This window comes from Bombus vancouverensis, chromosome 9 (assembly GCF_051014615.1).
Source record: "Bombus vancouverensis nearcticus chromosome 9, iyBomVanc1_principal, whole genome shotgun sequence".
Classification (NCBI taxonomy): Eukaryota; Metazoa; Arthropoda; class Insecta; order Hymenoptera; family Apidae; genus Bombus; species Bombus vancouverensis.
Genome location: NC_134919.1, coordinates 13,109,534 through 13,134,110, shown reverse-complemented (window position 1 = coordinate 13,134,110; position 24,577 = coordinate 13,109,534). Strand labels below are relative to the sequence as shown.

Genomic DNA, 24,577 nt, shown 5'->3' with positions numbered 1-24,577 from the left:
CAATTCTTCCGGGATACTTTTCTACAGCAGGGAGAAAAGCGTTACACCTAACTTTCTGTGTAAATGGGGGAAGCACGAAGTTCGTTAGGCGGGTGGGAAAACTAATTCCAGCCGCCCCTTAACTTTCGTATTTTTTTGCTTCTCCGACGCTAAGGGAAATAATTCGCCCGTAACTCGACGGCTCCGTTTCGAACGTTTCACCTTGTCGTTTATTTTACACTGAAGTCGATTTAACATCTTCTTGAAAAAGAAAAAGAACATTAAGGGTATTGCTTCTACAAAAAGAATAACAAAAATCATCCGATTATTCAACCATGCTGTAATCCACTCTGGATCTTAGCTGCTCATCATTTCCATAGATAAATTAAACAGTTTATGAATAATTGCCGGAAGAGTTGCAGGCTAACGAGTTAGTTATGGTAATACTTTAATGCTTCCTAGTGTAGTGAAGCAGAAACTTTCTTGCAAGTCAACGAAGAAGGTCTCCTTGGTGCGACGACAAAGGGGTTGTTGTGTTGTGTTATACGCGATCGCGCGCTTAACTATCGCAATATCGACGGACACGTAGCGTGCCTAACTTACGGTTATTCCCATTTCGTCGACACCCTCCGGTTACGGAAAAGCGATATTAATATCGGATGTAAGCCCCTTCCTGCATTCAAAGGGCCGCACGGCTCGCTGTCGAGCCCATGTAAGACGATTATCGCCAAGCCCACCATATCGGTAACTCGCTAATAATGTTAAAGACATGGAATATACAATTAAGCTTCGTCTACGTCGGTGAATGTCGTCGAGGTGTTTGATAATCTGCTGCCCTGACACCCCTTTTGACGTTTTCTAAATATATTTTTCAACGAGATCCTGTTAGAATAATGAAAGAGAATTACGAACTTCGCTCTACTGCGACCCTGATACACGATAAGAAATTATAGGATATCATTGTATATTCAGTTTTCAATATGTTTTATTTATAATTTCTGGCGTAATTTTATACGTAATTGCACTTTGAAATATGTTTTTTGAATTTCTAATTTTTCTCTGGCTCTCGAAATAAAATTTCGCCGAATACAAGAGGCTTTAGAAGCCATTTTTCAGTCAAAATCACAGATGAATATTCTTGTGTATTTTTCGTTGAAATCCAGGGGATGACTTCGGACGAAGCTTTTTGTTTTTGACAGCTGTACAAGAAGGGGGAATGAAAATCTCTGTGGTTATTTTAAGCTGATTGAATTCTTTGTTGATAATGGATCGATGTGCAATGTTGGAATGAATACTTTCCGCTTGCGCAAATTATATAGTCAGGTTCTCTTGTTCTCTTGGCTAGAAACTGACATAAACTTCGTTGTTGCTTTTCGAACAATTTTAGGCACAAAACAACGATCGGCCAACAAAAATTCGCAAGAGTTTTGATAGAAAATAATTCGTCCATCGTTGTTGCTTTAATCGGTTTTTCATTGTTTTAGTAACTTTAATTGTACACGATTTTTATCTGATTTTATTCGCATTTAATGGAGTTATCGACGAAGGAATTATGTTTCAGCAGTGAATAAACGAATAATGTAAATAAACCAGTTGGTATGGGTGAAACAGAAAGTATAAACAAATAAACATTCAAATTAAATGAATAAACAGGAAAGGTAAAGAAATGTATCAATGTAAAACAAGTATAGTATAAATAATTGAAAATGTAGACAAACACGGTATAAATATAATAGATAAATAATAAAAATAATAATTGTCGAAAATGAAGATTTCGGCTTGCGATTGTTTATTATATCTTCCTGATAGTAAAATTTCTCATTTTTAAGTCACGACGTGGGTCGTCAATGGCACATGTGAAAGTTATGCAAAAACACAAAAACGCTCTAACTGACAAATTGTCGATGGCTTAGAATAAACAACAACGAACGACTTCTTTCAATTATTTCCTAACAAAAGTATTGGATACAATTTTAATTCGTTGCTCGTTTGCGACAAAGCTCATCTCGAGCAGACTTCATTTTCAATGCTCGCGTATTTTCAGCAAAATATCCTTGTCATCATCTCATTCCTCGTTTATGCAACATTCTCTGTTGTTCGAACCAAGCGTTATGTTTTTAATTTCGAATAAAAAACGCGTGTAGGTATTGCATCGACAGCTCCGCGAGGGAAACACAATTTTAATTAACTCATTAAAGCAGACAACATGCCAGCGACAGTTTGTTTGTTAAATTCGTTCTTTTTTGTACTTTGGAAAATTACGTAAATATCGTCCCGCGCTTACGGCGTTCCTCAGTTGCTGGCATTCATCATTCTGTTGAATTTTTTTAATCCCTTACTTTTGAAATCCTCTTCGTCTTTTCTCTCTTTAAATTCTCTCAAACTTCCGTTAGAACTTTTCACATGTTTTTATAAACTATCCGCTAGAGATGCAATCGATTGGCATAGGTGTCTCTAAACTCCAATTCGATTGTTCTTAGATTCAATCTTATTAAATCTTTGTGATTGATTATTTAATAAAATTTCTATCGCTGAAACAATTGATCCGGATGATATTTACAACGAATCTCTATGGTCTTCCTAGATGTATTTATTCAGGTTTCGTACGAACTGGATGCCGCTGTTTATTCGGAGTTGCTGGCGGAAAGTGATGAATCCACATTACACATCGGGACATTCCATTATTTCCGGCGCGACCACCGCGACAAACGAATGGTCCGGTGGTCGGGTGTGTCCCAGTTAATCATGGTATTACCGTGACGGAACGCCGCTAATGCGACGCCAATTTGCCGTTAAGAATTAATGCGCCCGCGGCTTGGCTTAGCGGTCGTTATAGGGAAAACTCGTCGTGTCCGCGTCAACGAGAATAAAGTCATGACGAAGGGTTTTCGCGCCTCTCCGCCTGGAAGTAATTAAGATTACATTGTCGGCTGAACGTCCGACGTCCGGACATTCAACGTCGGGAATTAAAAAACGCGTTTTGCTTTCTGCAGTTCAGCTGCAGCTGGCGCGCTTCGAATTTTAATAATCGACCCACGCAAACTAGAGAGCGCTCACACAGGGATGGGATGTAGAGAAAATGAACAATTTCGAAATTGTTCTAAATCAACGACGTTGATAAATTTTAAGAAATTATTCATTCTAATTAGAGAATTTCCTAAATGTTGTTCTCTGAGGGATCTTTATTTCTTAAGCGTCTGTCAAAAACTTACTATCGATTCGATGGATCATAGATTCTTTGAATAATGTTTTTATTCACGGCATAATACTGATAACACTTCCGTGTTTAAATAGCACGATCTATCTCCCCGAATAGTTGTAGACGATTAATTTACGTTCGATCAGCGAGTATCTGTTCAAGTCTAACTACACCTACTATGGTTTACGTTGCGAAAAGTTGCCTGGTCCAGTGGAGGATAAAGCTGTGTGTATTGAGCTGTGAAATTCGAGACTCGAGATCGAACAGATGTGTCTCTCTCTCGAATCGAACCGATTTCGCGCTCTGCCATGACGAACTTTTCGTTCAAGCTCGAGCATTTCGCAGAGTAACCCTTTTTCGTGGGTAAACTCAAACGATCGAACATATTTGTCCAGGAAGTTCTTTTGTAATTTAAAAATTGAATGGGAAAATAAAGAAGCTGATATTGGGTTGCGTTAACTTGCAGTAGAATTTCAGGATACGTGATTTAAGTATCGATGTGCGCAGTAGCGAGTGTCGAGGATGCTTTTTCAGCACCACCTTGTTAGCACAAGCTCGCGTCGCGAAAGTTTGACGTTCTTTCGCCTCTGACGGCTAATAAGCTCAACAGTGGAAAGTTCTAGTGGCTTTCGATTCTAGCGAGTCAGAACGTCTGCCAAGTTTTTAAATCTACTCGTCTTGTTGCTTTGCCACATTGTGTACACTTGTTATACACTTTCGTTGAAACGATCGTTTGCAAATGAAACGACACACGAAACTAGTAGTAACATCTATTAATGACACAACATCTATTTTATAATTGACAAATTTTGTGGGGTTTAGTAGGGGATCCTTTGACTTTGTCTTTCAAAATTTTATTTCGGTGCGGTTGACGTGTTTAACATTCGACGTGTATACTCGTTATCGTTTGATTTTAACTACGCATCACATAAAGGATTTTTGAAACTAAATTCCATAGTTAACAGGTTAGACATTTAACAAATTTTGTTACTTGATAGTATAAGATGAAAAGGCTAGGTCAATGATTACGATCAGCCATTTTTTTATTAGAATTATTATAAAGATTAATTCTTTGGCAAACTTGCATATTGAGTTTCACGGGAAGGGAAATGGTGTATTGTTGGAATTATGGATAAAATTTGACTCTGCCTGGATTAAGGATTTCCCGAGGTGAAATGAATATTGGATGAGACGGTCGGACACTAACTCGGTTAAATGTCTCAAATGAAAATATGTCTCTTCAGACCCGTCGCTCTACTTGAAATTTCTTCTAAGTGGAAATCGATACCTACGCACTTCGTCGACCCTATCACTCTCAAAAGCGATTACCAGCTTCGTCGAATCTTAAATATTCCAAAAAAAAAAAGAAGACTGCATTATGGATGAATTTCATGGCGCTGTAAAACTTGCTAATCGCGGCTCAATCATCGAAAGAAAAGAAAGACGGAAAGTTAAATTCTCTCTGGGATGAATAAATAATTAACCTCTATCTTCGCCACAAAGTGCCTTAAAATTCCAATATTCTATCATTTGCTCAACTTCTCGTTAGTTATTGTCATCGAGAAAAACCAAAAGTCAAAATTTCCCAATTCTAAGCGATCGGCTTTCAATTCGAGACGTTAAAGATTAAACCGTTCGAATTAAATCGCGGATAGTTAAGGCAGGCTGATGAACGCGTTTCCATCACCCTTTACGATCAGCCCTGTCTCTCTGCGGCGTGTTTCGAGTTTATGTAATGCACGCGGCGGTTGCGTATTCCAACCGTGTACGTGAATACAGTTCGGGCATAAATTAACTGGACACTAGTCTGTTTGTGTGTGTTGGTGTTGGCGATGGAGCAGTGTGCGTGAACCGGTTACACGGATCCTCCGGCGTACGTTCGAAATAATTTCATAGAGCGCGCGTGTACGTCTAGCTAAATCGCTACTTTGCCGCCTGCCATTTGTGTCAATTGTTGTTGTACGATTGGCAAGATTATTCAATTTATCCTCTGACATTTCGTGTCTACCAAATTTCTGCCCTTGATGACGAGAGTAATTCTCTACTGACTATGGCTCTTGAATTTGTCGTAATAGGTAGGTAGGTGGGTACCATCTGTTTCGTAAATCCTCTTGATAAATATATACTCTTAATAAATATAAACTTCTAATTCGTATACAAGCACAGGGATGTACAGCTTCATAAACCTGTCACGACTAATGTTGAACAATTTAGGGAGGGATAGATCTGCAATTTGGTAATTGCTTTTCTTGCAACAAGACATCCGTACCTCGGGAGACCATGCGTCAGAGAGGAGCCTGTAGGACACAGAGCTGTTTGCTTAAACGCGCTATACCTAACGTTACCTATTGTCGTTCGTGTACGCGCAATAATTCTGCGTGTCAAGTCTGTGCGTATGTGTTCGTGGATTAACCTCCCCCGCGTACTCGGCTGTTCGTTCTACGCTCACATGATCTACGGGATCCGTTGTATTTATTCGTGGCAATGCCCGTCAATTACGAGCCATAAATTTCTGTTTACGTGTATGTATTTGTAACGACGCGGTCGTATAATCCCCACGGGACAGAATTAGCGGCAATAAGTTCACTCTCAATTTCGTTAACGCGACAGCATGCAGAGACCCACGTTTGCCGAGTAAATTGTATCTTAATCGCCGAACGTTACAATTAGGAACGGGGATCAGGAATGAACAGGCATATTCATTGTTTCCGATAGTCACCGTTTTAATTACAATCACGCTAAATGATTTTCAAACGCCACGAGCATTTTAACATCCAAGTTTTGGTAAATTTGATTTCAATCCTGGTCACTATCGATGTTCAAAGTATTTTTGTTGATTCAGTCCATCGTCTCGTATCTTCTACTTGCAGTCTAGTTTATTCGGCTTGTTCGATTTGAATATTGCAAGCAAAATGTAAAATGTTTTCAACATTCTAACCGGACAACGCAAAAATAAAATGAATAAAATTGCGTTATTTTCCTGTCATCCAATGCAACTTACTTGGTGCAGACTACTATACGTTGCTGCTTCGTCGGCTAACCGAAACCCGATCTGTATATGAAACCTTTAGCGTGTATCTACTTCGTAAGGGAAGGTAACTTGCGATAGCACCAAGTTAACGTGCAAGTAGAAAATCGGATCGCTTTTCGGATTCGTTTATTCGCTGTGTTTCTCATCACACGCGAGTAGTAACGTGCCGTCAACCAGCAGCTGCTTTAACTTTCCTGTATAAAAATAAAGATAAATTGCATGCGTCATGTTGAAAAGAGTTCGCCCGTATCTTCAGTTTCTCGAGTGTTTATGAGGCGGTATCAAGTTTAAGTTCAAACTGACGTAACTTCGCCGCAAAGTTCTCGCGAAGCTGGCGCAGCGAACCGCAGCTGGGCTCGAATCGAGCACAAGAATGTGTTCGTTTTGTTCCTATATCAGCGAACTTTCGTTTTTGGCTTTTTCATAAATTTCGTAATGACAGTTTCAGTTAGAGATTGGCTTAACTTTACACGAAGAGAATAGAAATTGCAAATAAGCGAATTAGTTTATTAATTACTTAAAACATACGACTTTCAAATATTTTGCTGCTTCATTGAATTTATACTGGGACACTCAATGTCGAGCGAAAATATAATTCATGCCAGGGGAGCACTTTCTCGTACTATGAATTATGTTTACAGCTACAAGCTACCAGGGGTGCGCGTTGAACTGTTAAAACCTGCCTGCTAATAATTTCCAAGCGCAACAATTATACCTCTAACTCTCATTGTATTCCCCTACCGCCACGCTGCTCTTCTATCTGTAAATCGCCCGAAATAATTATACGTAGGGTGTACGTACATAAAATGGAAATAAAATGACATACGACCAATAGGAAAACTAAAATTTTAGCACTATAGCGGCACATGAGTCAATGGAAGATTTGAATCGGGAGAGACTCGTATTATTGTGCCTTGGAATACCAACGTTGTTTTGGTTTGCTAGGTTCTAAGGTAAACGAACTCCGGACAAAATATTTGTTGAGAATTGTGGATCTTAATGGAAATAAATGTATAGGAACACTTAGATCATGCTTAGAATTGATATCAAAATAGTTTCACTCAGCACTCCCTTTGTCTCATCATCTTCTATACCACACTACTAACAGAACAGTTGTATTCATCTGTTTTACGAGACGCTGTGCACGCACATACTTCCACTCACCCATACTCATATATGTATGTCACTACTACGCTGTTAATCTAGTGTAGCACACAAAATTACACATATCTCAATAATATTATTACAGTTATTTGTTATCGTCAATCGGAGTTATATTTGAACATTTTATAATAACACCTGTCGATACAAATAGACGAATATTCTGTAATTGTACTTACAATGATTTGAATATAATTGACTATTATGATTTTATCACTCGTCCCTTTATTAAACAAACCAACATGTTTAATATCCACCTCAGCACCAATAACTTCAATTAATCTAGCCAATTCCATTACTTAAAAATAATGTTTAATATATCTTCCGTTTCACTATTAAGCGATTTCATCGAGACTCCCCATTTTACCGATCGTTTTGATCTGATTGATCATAAAAAAGGGAAATAGGAAGGCGTGGCAAGAGAAGTGGATTGATCGGGAAACAGCAATCGAGCCGAGATAATACGATGCCATCGCAATTTGGTGCCGGTGCTCTATTCACTTGTTTCTCGTCCTCTCACGCTGGTTGTCGTAATGTGCCCAGGTTCCCACGTGCATTAGTTTCATCCCTGTTAAGAGGATGTGTACGTACGAGAGGGTGGTCGAAGTCTAAGCTTGGAAAGGAACTGTTCTCAACTACTTGTGCACCGGAATTTGCCTCGTGAGTCCGTGTTTGTCGAGGAACCTCTAACACCCTTTCATCTTTGGTGGAAGTTCCTTGTTTTTAGGGGTTGAACATCGAAAACGAGGTCTACCGATACTTGTAACATCTTTGTAGCTTCACCGGTTTAAGGGACTCTCGATATATACCTGCAGTTTGGTACTTGCAGCAGTCCCTAAAATGAGAGGAAAACTTTTGCTTGAGGATGATGGAACACCTCTAGCATCGTCTGCTCGGAAAGAAATTCGTCGGATGAGATTATTAATATTTGATCAGCGAGAAAAGTTTGTTTTGAGTTTGATGCGGGCCTCTAGTTGAATTTCTGAAAGAATTTTCTTTGACGTTATCGTGGAGATCAGAGGGTTCGTCGATTTAAAACATCTCTAAAGATATTTATCAATGGGTCTCTTCATTAACGAGAAAACCTTATTGTTCAATTCAATTTCGTTCGCTTCATTTTTATTTTTCACTCTCCTTTTCACTGTTAAATGCACTCGAAATAGTAAAGGCTAAGGTACTTTGTTATCTCGGTAAGGACTCACGATGCATGACACCACATTATTACACCTGTACCTCCATCACGTGGGGAACAAACTGGATTTCAAGAAGAGTGGTTGGAGCAACGAATAGCGCTCATAATTTGCTAAATGAACTCCTGGTAACATTGATGCTTTACGAGCACGTGTTGTCTCCGGTCGACATCTTTTTAAGGCTGATGTACGATACTGATGCTTGCAGCGTCTCAGGACACGTCAAGCCATAAAATGTGCACACCATAAAAAAAAGGGAAAAATGTACCTGTCACGGTAATGGCGCAATCACATGTAAAAGGCGTTAAAGCTCACTTTTGGAAAAAAATGTGAAACGTGTTCTCTTCTTTTTAAAGTAACGCTGCGTTCTGCGTAATATGGTAACAAGATTTATGTTAAAGGCTGAAATGCAACTACTTTAAACGCTGCTGGAGTCCACCATGCTTGTGTCAAAATTGACAATGCGACACAGGTTAAGTTGACCTGATCCATCTCCTCTCCCTTTAGGAGAAGGAGCCCCTTTATAGTGACACCCACGTGTCACACACTCTCAGGAAATAATCGCCTAGACCGTGTGTATGGGACACACGCGGCGCTCTCTAAACTCAATCGAAGCAAGTTAAATAAGCAAACCAATAGTACAAAGAATCCCCTCCTGAACTTTGATAGCGGCAAAAAGATACGGAGCAGACCGCTCCAATGGAAAACGTCGCAACTGCAAGAGAGGAAAGAAGAACCTTTAGATACAAAGATTTACCACTGCGTGAAGAGGAGATGAAGTCCATCCATCACCATATCTACCATACAAACTCTCCTCCCTCCTCTCTCCTTCCTTTGTGTCAAAAGTATAGGTCTGCTAGGTAAGCCTTACTGAAGAGTCTTACTAGCAGATCTCGGACAAAACACTTCTTCTTCTTCTTATTTATCAGCCCTACATCCTCCTGCTCTATTTCGTTGTTGTTTGTTATTTACGATTCAGCAGCTGTGAAACCACATATGGGCAAGATGATTTTACGCAGAAAGCAGCGGAGGGTTTTCGCGGCGGCTGTAATTGAAGATTGAGCCATTATCTTGGCAGCCCCCGTTCGAGGAAGGATTGATTGCAATGAGTTTTAATAATCGTTCATCCAGGTCTAAATAGTCGTCAATTGAGGCCGCAGGTGTGTTGTCGTCGAGCTCAAGTTACTAGCGAAATGTCGTCTACTAGTTTTCGATATGACATTCAGAGATTGATGTGGAGATATGTCGTGGTACTGGTGCTTTTTTTCTCATTTAGATGTCGTGGAAGAAAAATCGGACGAAAAATGGGAAGAAAAATCGGGTTCCGGGATTTGAACCTGGGAGTCCTGAACGTTCGTAACCAAGGACGTTAACCACTGCTCTGCCATCGTCCCGGCCATAGTTTGCTGTCGAGTGCCGCTACAAGGTGTTTGCTTTGCTGGCCGGACCGTTCGTATTCGTCGACTAGTTTTGACACGGACTGGAATTGGTCCTTCAGATTGCTTTGCTCCCGAAGCAAGGAGGTGATTTCTTTTGTGTTTGCCATTGTTACAGTCGAAGATTTTGTGGGCATGCTTCGCGACGAATGTACTTCGTTAACGAAGGTGACACTCGTGATGTGTGATCGATGATTCCCGATGCGGAGTTGTTCCGGCTGCAAGTTGTTGCTCGTGATCCTTTCCGAAGGTGACACTCGTGTTGTTGTGAGACTGAAGTTGATGGAATTCGTTATGCTGATGATTGTCCAGCTGCGGCGGGAGACTGCATGGTTGCGTTTCTCTACCAACGGGTTATACCTCTTCGAAGGTGATGGCCGCTGACGTCACTGACTTCGCTGTAGTGGAAAAGCTCCCGCTGCTGGTTGTAATGGATTTACGTGGCACTGTATGGTGGTGGATGTCACTGGTCACTTTTCACATGACACGTAATCCGGATCGAAGGATCAAAATGCTCAACCGTTCGTGGAGAGACGAAGGGCGCCAACCGGAGTCGTAAATTCCCGTTACGATTATATAATCGACACCACGAAGTGATCGATCCCCTGTTCCGTTCATATTTCGATAATAGAGGTGGTTGAATTGATTATAACACTGGATTAACAGGTTACAATATACACTTTGTTTCAACAACTTGTAGACACGATGCTTACGCTTGGTGCGTATAGATATAAGTTAACTAGATGACTGATCTAAGGGTGGAAAACCAGTCAAGAGATGTTGACTGATCTGAGGATGATGAACCAATGACAAACTATTGGTTGCCCAACCACCGGTCGCTTACAGGTAGAAATGACCGTTGAACATGGGAAAAAACCGACATTCTCATTTTCTACCTGACCATAAGGAACGTCTCGACTTGAATATATATTATAACGATTAAGGACACTAACGGTCCTAACGCTTAGTTTTATTAGAATTCCTTAGCATTATTGCGGTCCGATTAATTATATTTACACAGGTAGTGGCCGCCTCGACCGAGAGATGGATTCTGGGTTACATAAGGAGTCAACGGACGTAACAAAAGCAATGTTGATATTACAACCGAAGATAATAGCTTCAAATCTTCGACGACGCATATTTATTAATTATCCATTTTTGTCAACCCCGACACAATGCGTATTATGCCATTGTTGTACACATTTTCGGTGGAAGCTTAGAGCGAGGATATTTCGGAGAATAAGAGAGGAGAAATTCTTGGCTTCGAATCGACGAGACAATGAGATTGTAAAGGGGCACGTAGTGGATAAACGATATTTCGACGCCGGAGGCGGTAGACGCGATCCCTTGAATATAAAACGTATAGATGAAATTATTGTTTCACCTTGCACGACGTAGTCAACCCTCGAAGAATCGCAGTCTTACAATTTCTTCTTTATTGCGCTGATTACTCGTTAGCTTAATCTTTGCAGAACAAAGAACACCAACGCGAGAGTTTGCCACACGTTTCAGAAATTTCTTCGCTCCAGAGGAGAGAAAGGAAGCGAACAACGCGAAAGCTATTGGCCGGTAAAAGCAGTGGCATTGGAATTTACGTGTTACTCGTGAAACGTCAGCCTGAAGGTGGCCAAATACATCGTTGACGCGAGAGAACAACGCAGAAATAGGACGGGCCGTTTCGAGGAAGAGAGATCGGCCGCCTATACAACGGATGGAGACGTGGTTGGATAAAGCGTGTCAGAGCAAGGGAGAGAACACGTAGTAATTCACCAGAGCACGTATGCGTAGCCTAAGTGATACTACGTGACGATTTATGTTGGTGCATACGCGTGCGTGATGTTTGGCTAATATTCACAGTTACGGTTCGTCGTTGTACCCGAAATCGACGCGATAAAAGTGCGTAAATTTTGAAAGAAGAAAGGGAGCTACTCTCGAACGTTCTTCCTTTTCTACTAGATTTATTTAAATATTCATGCGTTACGTAATGTTTGGATACGGAATAATTTATTATTTAAAATAAATACAACGATTTCTGTGCACTTATATGTATATAAACTTGCGATTTATTATTTTATCAATATCCATTGCAGCGATTCATGCGAATAGAGGCAGAAAATCAAACTTCGAGTCGGGCAGCGTGTTAATGTGAATTCATGCAACAGTTGACGAACGATTTGCATACAGTGTAGTCATAAGAATTTATTTATTTAATATACGCGCGAATTCACACCCGCTAAAGGGATAAATAAAAAATTGTTTTCGTAAACTGTAGTAGAAAAGTTGTTTAATTCTGGAAAATATCTATTGGAATTGAATATTTATGGTTTTATTCAGAATAATTGGTAACTCCAGTAGAAACGATTGATGCACAAACTTTTATCGTGTGCCATGTCGGTATTTAATAATACGCCAATGATTTGTCGACGAATTAATTAAAGTGAATCGAATAGAAATCAGAGGGAATCGAGGCCACAGCCGAGACTGCGACGCGGTCCTTGAGCAACGACCCTTCTTTTTGGAACTTGTTTACTTATGCCTGGGATTAAAGGCAGCAAGTCGAGTTAGTATTGGTAACTGAGCAAGAGTGCGCTGCCAGAGACTATCGCAAACCTATAAAGCGCTAAACACCAACTCCTCTATCTCTCCCATCGAACTTTCGAAGCTTCGAGATTTTGCTTTTACCGAGATTAGTTGAACTACCAGCCGAAAAGCTACCATCGGCAAACTCGCTAATTTACTACGAACTATCAAAGATGACACGCATGAATTTTCTCGCCAGGGCACCACTTTTCTGCTTCAGAATCTTAAGAAATTTCAGACATATCGTGTAACTCGGAACAATCTTTCCGTTCATTGAATCTCTCATGCTGATAAAATTTCAAAATTGCTGATAAATCGCTTCTAACTCTGACGCGATTTACTAAACAGTTTTATGCGAAACGAACTGCATAATTTACGTTATATTATACCGCTATTACAATGTGGTAAGAGCTGTCATGTACAGTGCGAGAGTTCGCCATTTATCGAAATATACGAAACGACGTATGATCTATAGCTGCTTGCCGAGATGGTGCGATACACATGCGCGTCGCAAAGACATCGACAGTTGGAATTATCCTACGGAAGTATATAAACCTCTCTCTTCTTTTTCATCATGTGTGTCTTTTCTTTTATGAATCGTATGTGCCCTTTATGAACGAATACTACGTACGAAAGATTATATATATCAAGAATCACAAAGCTAAAGCAACCTTTTATCAAGGCCTGCATTCCTATAGTCAAATCAAATATTCTACTTGTACTCTACTATTATAATAACATAATAAATCCATATTAAGTATCGAGAGAAGCGTGCGAGGTTCGCGATGGGAAATGCAAATTCAATCGACGAACAATCTTTGCCTGTATGTTAGCTCGTCGGGAAAGTTCGTCGATTTGGTAGACGTTGTAAACCATGTGCCAACAGACGTGAAACTTACGCGTCCTGGCGACAACTTTCTTAGAGCGTCGTATCGTGCGACGCTGCGCGGTGCCGTACCGCGCTATGCGCTTGGACGACAATGTTTGTTACCTGAAAAAGTTTCAGCTCTCGTGAAGCTGGTATCGTCGTCGTTGTCCTGACCTGCCGGAATATATTCCTACGCTAGGATAAAGAGGAACGAAGCATGGTCTTACATGTATCTATATCAGTCTCCTCTCGGATCCGCGTAATGGATTCAACTACAAAGTGCGAGGAGGAAAGTTTGGCGAAACTTCTCTCCGGTCGATGTGAGAGGCCAACGAAACTTTCTACTGGTAATCAGCAAAATAAATCTGGAAAGCCGAGATGGAATGGAGGAATTAACGAATTTCCGCCTTACAGTACGTTGTCGAACAATTCTCGCAAAGTCCGTTTGTACGATGTTTATCGATTGTATCTTTGAGAATTCACGATTTTACGATTACTATTAATCGTGACTGGGTTTTCTATTATCTCAGAAGGAAATTATAACGCGTGATAAAGGTTTTTGCTTAACGACGTATCGATCGTTAATCACTTTCTTCTAAACTTCTCGTCCTCAACCTCATATAGATACATATCTTATATATCTTATAGCTCGTTAGCAGACAAATTTGTTCAATATGATTCAAAGTAAACGCCCGCAGTAAACCTAGTCGGTTGAGAGTTTAAATTAGTTTTTCACCGGCAAACACGCACAATAGTGTGTAACACAATCAAACTTTCGACAAATTTGTTTTCCAACGTCGCGATGACCCGCTTTAATTTATGAGATTAAACAGGTCGCTGTAGCGAGCCTCTCGAAAGTTCAATACCGAAGTTTCATCGAAATCACATTCTTGATACGCCCAATCGTGGTAGCTCGCCGCTCTTTCGTTGACAGTTTGTCGAACAAAATAATTATTTTCGTGAGATTCGAGCCATACAGAATGTTGTTTGCAGCAAATTCGTCATAATTGACATGCATTTACATTCGACAAAATTTTGCCTCATTTAGCTATCGTACTCTCAACAAAGTTATATACATATTTTCCATTATTCGATGGTCCTTGCTGTTACAAATAATATGATAAAAGGTGTCAATAAATCTGGGTAACGTTTAGTTTCCTCCAAGCTAAATTACACTTTGATGGAAAGTTTCGACTGAATTTGCCACCACCTACGGAAGAGAGGGGAGGGCAGTTTCGAGAAATACGTTGAGCAGAGTTTGAGTGCAATTAAATTTTACTTTGATTCGTTCCTAGGCTACTCCCCGCTCGTTGTTCAATGAACGTTCAAGGAAATGAACTTGTACAATTTCCCTTATTTCCCCTGCATTATGACGCCGCGCCGGTGTTCGCACTAACACGAACGTTTATTCATAGCGAGAACTATTAATAATTTTCACAGCAGTGGCTGCACCCACTAAATTAATAACCGTATTTTAATTAAAACGCATGCCGCATTTCTGTAACGAAAACGCAATGTGCCTCGAGACGAGGGGAACACATTTGTGGTGTTTTTATACTCTGAATCCTTTACGACGATGATAAACAAGGACTTCTGGCTACTAGTGTTCTTAACATTGAAAAAGTACCGACATTTTAATAATGAATTTATTACAACTGCGAATTAATTCACTTTCGATCGTCGATCGCAATGAAGCAAGAATTTTAATACTCAAAGCAATATATTCATTGTGATTATTTTGTAACTGCACCGTTTGTAGTTTTTTAGTTTTATGAAATTCTCAGTATTGTTTATTTTACAAGGAGAATCGAATCTTGGAAATCACGTAATTAACTTTCGCTGATACGCGAATAGACTTTATCGTCGAGCCCGCCGTTGTATTTTTCGCCGAGACTGAGGAATGTTTAATAAAAGCTCGAATATAAATCGACGGCGTCGAACGACGAGAAACTGTATCGTGGCTCGCGTTGGCCGTTATCGTTAATCAGAGTTCACGATACCACCCTTGATAACAAAAGCCGCAGGCATGATCGAGCAATTCGATAACGCTTTCGTTTATAATTCGCGTAGATGAGAATTGTTTCGCTGGTTACCGGTTTGAAAAAAAATTTCATCTTGTAATATAGCCGAGTATAGATCCGAATTTCATAAATTTCACGAATACACACGATAACATTGGAAGAGACCTAAAGGTTGGCGACAACATGTCGATTTTCAGCCTTGGCTCCTTGCCTTGAATGATCGGTCAGCCCATACATCTTATTCCCTAGCCATTCTTCAAAAATGGCGCTCCCAAGCGTTCGTGCCATAAATTCGAACCTCGGAGATAAAACCCGTGGTAGTAGCTTGTCATAAGTCGAAGATTATTGCTAGATGCGTCGAATGTTAAAAAAGATTATGAACGATCGGTTCTGGATTTTTATCGTGCTGTTGTATCATGAACGTGACCAAAAGTCTTTCAAATTTGCATCAACAACCTCTGATAGTGCGATCTGCTTAAAAGATTTTAATAAAGCTATAGCATATGTATACAGAGATATACACAAAGAGATTTTTTTACTGGAAAGACAGCAAAGCAGAATTCGTTACTTATTTAGTAGTTATGCGTGCACAACTTCCTTGGTCATGAACATAAAGAAATGTAAGCTGTCACAGTTTTTAATTAGATGTAAACGTTCAACCGGCAGAGTTGCGAATTTTAATAACACGTCGCAGCCGCTGCTCTTTTTCAGTTTTCACATTGCCACTGGGCAATGGCTGCGCCTCCGTTTCTGTCCGGAGAACACTTCATTTCCGAATCCGTGTTCGTTGAATTCGGGCTCGTAAATCCAACCGAACGAAAAGAAGACAGGGGAGTGAAGCGGTGAACGAACAAAAGCGTCTTACGAAATGCACGATTTTTCTCTTCTCCTACGATATATTCTCCACTCCGTAAACCCTTTCCTCTTCCCCCACTTTTCTTTCCAAAAAAAAAAAAGAAAATGGTTCAACCACACCAGATATTATCTCCTTAAATTGCGTTTTGTGCAAATGTACCGTGGCGCGATATAACTACGTAATTTTGGATTCATGACAAGCGATTATCGACTTCCGGTGAGTTCCACCGGTTCAGGAGGAACTCTCACTTCGTAAAAGCTCGACGAAGAGCCGGGGAAGTAGCGTTGCGGAAGATGGCTTGCAGTGAAGTTACGTTTAACGAACCTTCACCGCACCGTTTCACCGGCTTCCGCTATAACGCTGGGTCTTAAGCTCTTTTTCCGCCTTCCGGTGAGCCGTTAGCTGGCTTCACGGAAACCGGTTGTTTGCAAGACGATGCCTATGGATTGACTTCTCCGCGTCGTTTCTCATTCGATCGCTGCGCATCTACCTGGAAGAGTGTCGGTAGTTAAAAAGTATCGCGATCTCGGCCGATCCTTTTGCGATGCGAGCAAACGTCGGTTTGCTGGACGTATTTATGGCAAGAATCGTAAAACGTAGACGCGCGTTTTTACGGTTACGATGGTACAACGGAAGCGAAGGAAACGACGAAATAACGACTAGTTTTGTCGTTGCGCATCTTTCCGAATTGCATGCGCAATTCATCTGAGGTTTGGCTGTAATAATCCTTAAAGTTCATGTCTTATGCCAGTACTTGGGGTAGCCGACGAAGTAATTAAAATTCCTAGAATTCAAGAACTCAAGAGAAATTTAGAACTTACATGCTAAATTTGTAAAATTCCGCGACGACGAGTCTCACGATTTCTCGGACTATAATAGTTTCGAATGGAGGAATTTTCAAGCTATAGCGCGATACAAACTTTCATAACGCGTATCCATTTTTACCAGTGTTATATTTTCACGCATATTCGCTGATTTTAAAATAATAAATAACAGATTATAAAACTTTACAGCCATAGATAGTTTTCACGCATTCAATCACAGAGTGTCAATCATTCGTGTATCACTATCGAAACGTGCCAAACGCGAATTCTCTTTCATTTCATATATCTATCATATTATTCAAGCGCACGTCGGGTTCATAGCATCGACGATAAGATGATTTATTCGAGCCTGATGTATAACATTCGCGAAAGGTGAACACGCTGATCGATTTGTAGCTGCTTCATCGTAGGTGAATTATTTTTCTCGATACTTTTGCAACCAGGCAGTGGAAATTTTAAATCCATTTTAAGCGCCTGAATGTTTCACGGGAAAATACCAAGGGGATGTTTACATATGCAACGTTGCTGCTAGTCCTTTGCTATTTCTTTCGTGAAATATCCTATAAACGTCTAATGCATATTCTATGCTGCCGTCTTTTTCCTCTACCTCTTTTAATCCTCCCCCATACTCAAGTAATTTCATCTTCAAATGGTTTGTTGATATACTTTCATACTCTTCGATCGAAACTTTCCCCCATATGCTGAAGTGAAAATATGATTAGTTCTCATCAACTCTATTTCCCTGTCTGATATAACTTTGCTCCACAAACTGCTATAATTCCCAAAATATTATTTATCGATATATGATCGAGAAAGGGTATTAGAGAATACGTTCCATGGAGGAAATCAGCAGAAGAAGAGCAGGAAGAGGGACACGGTCACAGTCAAAGCGATTCTATGTACAGTCGAACTATGCATATCGTGTTTGCCCACATTATCTATTTCAGTTTATATTCTTTCCACTTGCGCATAAATTTGTTTTAATTTCCAGTATTTTGCAACCAATATTTTAATATTACGCGTTACGTATCTGTATTTCAAATAGTTTACTTTTATCGTTAGAAAATAGAATTTTTAGTAAATTATTATGCGCTCTGCGCATCTCCGGGAATTATTTTCACTTTGCGCGAAGCTTGCTGTAAAGTAGATCCTTTAAACGGTAAGAAAGTTTCAACTTCGGATATCTTTGCCAGACCTCCATTTTCTATTTCTCTTTTTTCCTCCACTTCTGCATCGTTTTCGCAACTTACCATGAGAAGACGCTTCAAACGAGGAAGACTACAACAACAATGCGGCGGATTGTACAGATGCAGCAAATGTGTTAGCGTGTAGTTTGCAAACAGGCGAGTTTGGGCGGCGTTGCCTTGCAGCTGTGGCACACGACACCCCCATTACGCGATCGCGTGCACGACACCCCCGTTGAGAGACCGGTAACTGCGATTTCGAAACAACGTGTTTGTGTTCGGACACGGTTAGATGCATGCGGTCCCGAATGCGGAACGACATCGCCTGACAAACTGTTCGAACGGCTAGAAGTGGTTTAGATCTTATCGTAGTCCGGAATCTTCGGAAAGTTTAGTTGCATCAAAGTACAATGGTCTATCGTATACTTTCGAGAAACGTTTTAAACATTTACAGATAGCAGAAGATAAATAAGATAAATAGAATCTGTAGAAGAAGAACGAAAGAGTTACTTTAAAATGATTATACGTGCAAAGGTAAATTAATGTACCATTTTGGCGTTTCTCTCTTGGCACTTGCCTTTTGAAGTTATTTCTCTATTCATATTTGACCGAAGAAGACGTGTACGAAATCGCGAGTTCTTGGAATTTCGCATCGCCAATGCTTAAGGGAGTTTGCTTACGTGCGGTGGATGCAGAGGATGGAAAACGGGTGGGACGTGTACTACAAGTAAATTATAGCGACCGAATGTTGTTTTAGTCCTGCGGTTGATTCTAGGTGTGTGCGAGCGACGGGGCTACTGTTGGTACCTTAATCGATGGCGAAACGGGATATGTTTGTATCGAAGATAAGGGTTGGTCACGTGGAACGAAGATTTATACCAGGTATCTGCTTTGTACAAAGTTGCTGGCTGGATTCAATTATCGATAGAAACGCTTTTAAAGTATCGATAAAAACGTAATCGACGATTTTCAAAAACTTTCTACATTTGAGGCGTTTTTAATCAAAATTTTACTCTGAGAAGGAAAGAGTACGATGACGTGTGGTACTTTGGCCAATTTCTCGAGGAGTTAATTAAGTCCCGGGATTAAGAAAGCTTACTCTGCTTCGTTTGCATTTGTATTAATATAGCGAAAGAATATCAATTAATATATATTACACGTCAGATATACACATCAAGGAGCGTACCCATTAAAATTTCTCATTCGCATGAAAATTAATCGTGACATCAATTCCAAACGGAAGAATCTTTCTACCCTTCTTAAACTGCTGTAACTAAACAAGCTCATCCGACACAACGTTTCACGGTCCCTAAACAACGTCGTCATCCCCTTTATGGAACTAAATTAATTAGCTTGTGTCTGTAGGAAAACAAAGTTACCTACAGAGATGTGGTTTCTCTGGACCGAGAAGAGGGTTGTTTCCTCCCTGGTTGGCTGGTAACGAAGAGGCCAGTGACTTGAGATCCAAACCGAGCTCATTCGGCCAGATAAGAAAGACAAAGGAAAAAAATTAATGGTCCTCTCTTTCCGGTCCATTTTCACGGCCCATTTTTCACGGATCGCGCTCTACAAGGATCGTGGGAACAGCTACGGAATGTGGACTATTGCTTCACAGTGATTTTTCACTACTCCCTGAGAAATGGTAACTGCAACCGTGTCCCGCCGTGTCTCGCTGACTCCTACCTATGTCCCTGCCGCGCCCACCGATTCTTTAGCCGATACCGAACAGCCAGTGAATCGTTCGGGAACTACCGCACCGGTGATCTGTTTCGCCGCTCGTGTCGCTGATCGAAAAGATTCTATTCTCTTTTTAGCGTGGTACACGAAGAATGGTCCCTCGGTTGATCTACTCGAGAAGTCGCTCTTTTTACACTGACGCTCGCCACCGCACCTTATACGTCAACTTTCTTAGAATTTCTCTTTTATTCCTTTTCGAGTATCGAAACTGTTTGCTCCTATTTGTTCGAAACTTGGTTTGTTAGAGACGTCTAAACTAATTAAAGTTTCTCGCCAATAATCTTCATTTTTCACGAATATATACGATATACCTCTCTATGTAAAATGACAAGGTTTACGAAAGATAGTTTCCAGTTAGTTTAAACCGCAGCCGAACGCCTAAAGTGGGTGGATATGATCAAAGATCTATGAACGATGCGTAGCCGGGTGATAATAAAGTTCGGGCTCATCGCACTCGTTGACGAGTCTCGAAATTTTGATAATATCGTTAATAGCGGGAGCCTGGTTAATTAGCGCCTAATGAATTTCAAATGACGGGGGTTAACGATAATAATAAATTATACGCGATAGGGTATCGAAGCCGATGGCCGGCGCTGCGGTTAAGCAACAGTCGGTACGATTACGCTGGTCCAACTATTGATCACTCATTAATGAAACGATCGTCTGATACGTTCGCCGAGTTTCTACCGCGCTCAAGTATCATACACCGCTGGCACACACTTGACAGCTCAATATTTCACCGTGGTCGTCCGGCCTCGATACAGTACCGAGGACGATTACATCAACCCGTTATTACTGGCAGGATATGCGAATCGGTCAGGACTAATATTAATCTCGACCTGAATAATGTACGGTTTAATCACATCTGACGACCACGATACTATTTTCGAAGGATCTTTTCAATTTTCTTTTCGGATCTCTTAGATCGTTCTCATTGTCAGTGACAAAATTCGCTCCGAGAACGAGGCAATCTTTCTCGATAAATCAAGCGAAACGTTCAATTTCTTTTGACTAATGTCTTCCACGTGTAAACAGAAAAATTCATGGCTATAAGAACTACCGTGCCCTTCTTCTTGCCTCTCGAATTCCCATCAATAGAATTGAAAGAGCGTATGAAGGTGTTCGTTGATGAGGAATACAATAAGAATCCAATACGACGAATATAGATACGTTTCTCTCTTTTTATCAACTCTATCATGTCACGTAGACGCGGAATTCCGTGAAAAGATGTTCCTGGAAACTGGGAAAACATGGAAAGCTAGGGAATTCGTTCACGGAAGGACGATCGTGGCTGAGCGAATCTTCATCCACTGAAAAAGGCTCTTCCTTTCCAACCTTGTACACGTGTTGTGGCAGTTTCATCCCTTTGATAACGAATTTTCGCTATTTCACCGGGTGAATGCATCGCTCTAATGATTTCATTAAACGAATGTTCGTGGTCAGTTATTTACAGAGAGAGTTTATTTCTCGTTTCAGCTACACCTGTCGGAATATCATTTTTGTTCCAATTCGCTACACATCCGCGTGCCTTCCTTTTGAACCGTGATGCTCGTTGTATCAAGCGAATCACTGCCATGAAACACTCCTAATTAGCTTAATTAGAGCTTTCACATTGCCTTGAAATGCTAATGGAATTATGCTGGCGTTCATCTTTACGTTACGAGGCAAAAAACGCGGCGCGTAGAGTAGGGGAAAAAAAGATAAAAACATCGGTTGAGAAAGAGAGAGAGAGAGAGAGAGAGAGAGAGAGAGGAGAAAAGTGTAAACGGAGAGGGAATGGATGAAAGAGTGAAAGAGGAAAGAAACGGCGGGGAAAAAGGCCGCAAATTCTTTTCCAGGTCAAAGGGTTCCTTTCACGTCATCTGCCGTGTGCTCGAGAGCCGCTGAAAATAAAAACGATCTCGCGAAACGTCTTTTCCCTCTCGGCTCTTTCCAAGCTGGACAAGCGAGCCACGAACCCCGTTTCCACAGGGGGCACTTCATTTTTCCACTGCGATGGAAACATGCCTCTGGCGGCTATCCCCTTGATTTCACGTTAATTCGACTCGCACATGATTCATGAGCCACGTATTACTGGTCTTCTAAATGAAATCATATAGCGAAAGTGCCGTAGACCACTGTGCGCCCGCCCGATGAAGCTACCCTCTAATTAGATGGTCAAACGAAAAATGCAAGCGTCGTAAAATTCGCGTAACAGGATCTTAGCGACTCGAGTGATTTGAGGACTTCAGGTGTTCAGTGACTTACCGATCTCCAAGTATTTCTGGTGCACTGGATCGTATTGATCCCACGTCAAGCTACGGAAACGGCTTTTCTCCCGGCTGGCGAGCAGAAGCGTATCGTTTCGACTGTGGTGATCGATCACGTTCGGGTTCCTGCAAGGAAAGCGTAAATCGTTGTTTAGATACGTACGTATGCACATGGAGACTTGTTCGAATAGCCCGATCGCAGTTCCACCGACTGCTACTCAGTCGTATTTCACTCTGCTTTCTCTTCGTATTCGAAAGATATTCTCTACGTGTCCTATTACTATTCCTCACAATTCATTTACGTAAATTTCAAGTGATCTATTTGACAAATGGAATCTTACATAAATCCAGGATGTCTTCCAGCAGTGGAATGTTCAACCTTCAAAGTATCCGTTTTTTTAAATACAGCTGCGCTATTTTCAGGATATGCCCATTTATTCGGCGGAAGTATCTTTGCTTTAAGTAATAATGATTCTATACAGCGTTTTGTTTCATTTTTATACGTTATCTTATAGAAACGGACAGAGATCAAAATGCAACGTTTATATCGACGGTATTATTTAGATAATTAACTGAAAGCAACGTGTTTCTGCCGATAGCAGTGAATAGATCGAATAATATACTCTCTATCGATGTCTCTTTATCATACTAGCAAAGACAGATCGAAGCTTCCTAAGCTGTATGGTTTGTCTCAAATAGCATGCTTGTCACGTTACGCGATGATGACCAAACTAATCGAAGCGCAGTCTCCGGTTGTCGATACTCGTTAACCTTTCCGGAAAATGAATGGCTTCGAAGGAGGCGCGTCCAATCCGCAGGCATCGACGAATTAACGCAACAAGTAGCGAATCGAAAGTGAATTAAGCCGCGAGCCGCGACGTGCGCTTTGTTCGCGCGTTTCCAGTCCGGCCACGGACAGGCTGGAAGAACACGGCCACGGAATTCAGAATGTGGTCGGCGATTCGCTTACCAGGATTCGGGACACGATCACGGCATAATTCACTATCGAGAACTTTGCTTGTCCGTGGTTCCGTGCATACAAGAGAGGGGTCGTTGTCCCATACTGCGACATCGGTTCAATTACGCGGTTACTTTATCCTGTTTTCTGCAGGTAATACGCAATCAAGCCGTTGTTTACAGGAACAGTACACGCGCTTCTTGCATCCTTTGACGACACTTGAATTTTTCATGGGAATCGAATCGAGATACCGAAGGTCGATTACATTTTTTCCTTGGTATATGATTAGTGGTTTTTGAAATCAGAAACTATGAGAAGTCATGTTGAATTGCGCGATATTGTTAAAAATAGCTGTAAAAGTGTTGCGATAGGATACTGAAAATATAAAAAAGGATGTCGCAGGAATATTAAAATAAAAAATAATTACAAGATGATCGTAAAAAATGTCAGTTTGCAGGAGAGATTTTTATTCGGCAATGTCACACGGATGGCACTAAAGTGATTCGAAAGCTGAAAGCGACGTAGGTGCACGAAACAGATAGCTGCTCGTGTCTCGCGACCTTTTCTGCCTCTAGGGAGGCAAATCTCGGTGTCAACCGATGGAGAACAAACATGCTCTTTTTACGAGCGAGAAAACATGCGGCGAGAGCTTCAGTTTGCCAGCGAGAATTCGATTTTTTCCAACAAGACATATGAAAACCTCGCTTTAAGACAGCTTCCGAACACCGAAAACTCGGGGAAAAATGGTAAACATTGAAAACGCTGTGTGAAAAACGATCCACAAAATTCACAAAGCTCTCAAATCGTTGGAAACAATACGACCGATAGGGAAAGCTGACTGGTCCCATCAACGATGAAAAATCATCCCCTTTTTCGTCGAACGTAATTTTTCAAAGAAAACCGTGCGGTTATCCGGTAACGAATAGCAGCGCTAGAAAAAAAAAATTGGATCCCGCATCGAGGTGGTCGGACTTTTGGCGAAGCGGAATTTAATCGACGGAACCAATTGACCGAATTCTATGACGCGCTATGCCGCTTCAAAAAACCATCGATCCGAGTATTCCGCGGCGATAATGGGGAACTGTGGCTGCGTATTATTCGGCCGGACGATTCCGCGAGATTTATAGCTGGGCAGGGGATAAATGTTAAATTTCGTGACGCTTGATTTTGAAGCGGTTTGATGAATCGCTCTCCCAGGCGGCAAAATATTTTCCTGTTTGGCGTATAATCGCGGAAATTGGTCTCGTGGGTTCGCGTGCTAGCGGGAGAATCGCACACAGAATGATCAGGAACGTAAAATATAT

The 24,577-nt window shown here is 41.0% G+C and overlaps 1 protein-coding gene across 3 annotated transcripts in view; it reads right to left on the bottom strand.

Moving 5' to 3' along the window:
• Positions 1 to 24,577, bottom strand: part of NLG-4 (neuroligin 4) — a 261,998-nt gene that overhangs the window by 24,248 nt on the left and 213,173 nt on the right. For all 3 annotated transcript variants that reach the window (XM_033345629.2, XM_076621322.1, XM_033345630.2), the window contains exon 10: positions 22,314 to 22,441. In XM_033345629.2, coding sequence (XP_033201520.1) covers positions 22,314 to 22,441 — 128 coding nt within the window. The remainder of the gene's footprint in view (positions 1 to 22,313; positions 22,442 to 24,577) is intronic.